The sequence below is a fragment of the Formica exsecta genome, unplaced genomic scaffold, assembly GCF_003651465.1.
Source record: "Formica exsecta isolate Colony F162 unplaced genomic scaffold, ASM365146v1 scaffold245, whole genome shotgun sequence".
In the NCBI taxonomy this organism is placed as follows: domain Eukaryota; kingdom Metazoa; phylum Arthropoda; class Insecta; order Hymenoptera; family Formicidae; genus Formica; species Formica exsecta.
This window is the reverse complement of record NW_021849727.1, coordinates 118,319-119,720: the sequence shown is the minus strand read 5'-3', so window position 1 is coordinate 119,720 and position 1,402 is coordinate 118,319. Positions and strand designations below refer to the sequence as shown.

General features: G+C 35.5%; 1 protein-coding gene across 1 annotated transcript in view; it reads right to left on the bottom strand.

The window, feature by feature from the left end:
* Positions 1-215: 215 nt before the first annotated feature.
* LOC115236123 (sodium channel protein 60E) overlaps positions 216-1,402 on the bottom strand; it is a 69,485-nt gene continuing 68,298 nt past the window's right edge. Inside the window, exons 19-20 of the mRNA XM_029808355.1 lie at positions 890-1,043; positions 216-275 (exon numbers count right to left, since the gene is read on the bottom strand). Of these exons, the coding sequence (XP_029664215.1) occupies positions 1,008-1,043 (36 nt within the window). The 3' untranslated portion in view covers positions 216-275; positions 890-1,007. The remainder of the gene's footprint in view (positions 276-889; positions 1,044-1,402) is intronic.

Here is a 1,402-nt window from a genome sequence, read left to right as displayed (position 1 = left end):
GCGTCGGGGACACAGGAAAGTCTATCATGATGTCTTCCATTAGTATACCCAGGATTGATGCCAATACCAGTACGAAGTCGAATAGATTCCACGGCACCGTGAAATAATGATAACGTAGACCTATTATTTTGACCAGGCCGAACAGGCCGAAGACGGTCGTGAAAAACGCGTTCGATACTTCGAGGACAAAGAAAATGGGATGCGGCTGGTTATAGTGCTCGATTCCCATCGTCAACATGTTGAGAAATATCAAAACGAAGATAGCTATTTCGAATCTGGAAAGAGCGGAAGTTAGGTTTCATCATCACGTCATGTTCTTTTGCAATAAGTTCGCCGAAATCTTCATTCATCAGCGATTAATTATTAATCTCCTTACGGTGCTAACACATAATGCATGCACGTCTAACGTTCGTGCGGTAAAAATGGCGTAAATAGTGTCTGCCGTCGGTACACGGGGGCCAATTTTATATTTAATTCTCGTTCGCTTTCTGCTAATATTTAAAACAAAATAAAGTATATTGACGGGAGGAGAAAGATATTATAAGATGATATATATAATCCAAAAATCTTTCTGCAACGGTTTGCAAAAATATGCATATACATACAATATATGAATACTATTTGAAAACATAACTCTATAAGTTTATTAAAAAAAAAAAAGAATGGTACTTTCTCATTCATAACTCACGCATCGAGATCACTGTAATAATTCTAGCTTACATTTTCCCATTGTGCGGTTGATTTTACATTTACATGGATTTTATTTTATTTTATTGTAAGAAAATAGAGGAAGAGAGAGTTCGCACATCTAACAACCAGTGAGCAGAGTTATAAAGTCATGATATTTGCGTAAGCTCTCAGACTGCAGCTTATCTTTTCTATTATGTACCGTTATATCTCACTATATATACCGACAATGAATCTACAATTTAGAGGCGGCGAGCATAACTGTCCTTCGGGTATCGATTTTCCATTACTTCGAGTAACAGAATGCGAAGTCGCAACATTTATCTTTTGTGGTCTCTTGCCTCTTGCCGGAAGCGCTGAAAAGAAAATTCACGCATTGTGTCATGGTGATTTGTATACATATTGCAATGTTTAGACGAGAAGAAAAGTGTTATCGCACGAAAAACGAATATACCACGCGTGTACTAAGAAATTTATGTAAACTATCTAACACTGTGAATCTCGCGACGTTAAATCTGGCAATTGAAAATGAAGAGAAGCAACTGCAGCACAACTAGAAAGAAAATCTTTCATTTCTCTAATATATATTATGCACTAATTTTCATTGATCTTAAATTCATTAATATGATATAATTCGATTAAATGTGCAAAATTTTTAATAAATTAACATTCTTCAAGTTTTACGGGTGATAAGAAAGTTGTACAAAATAGAATG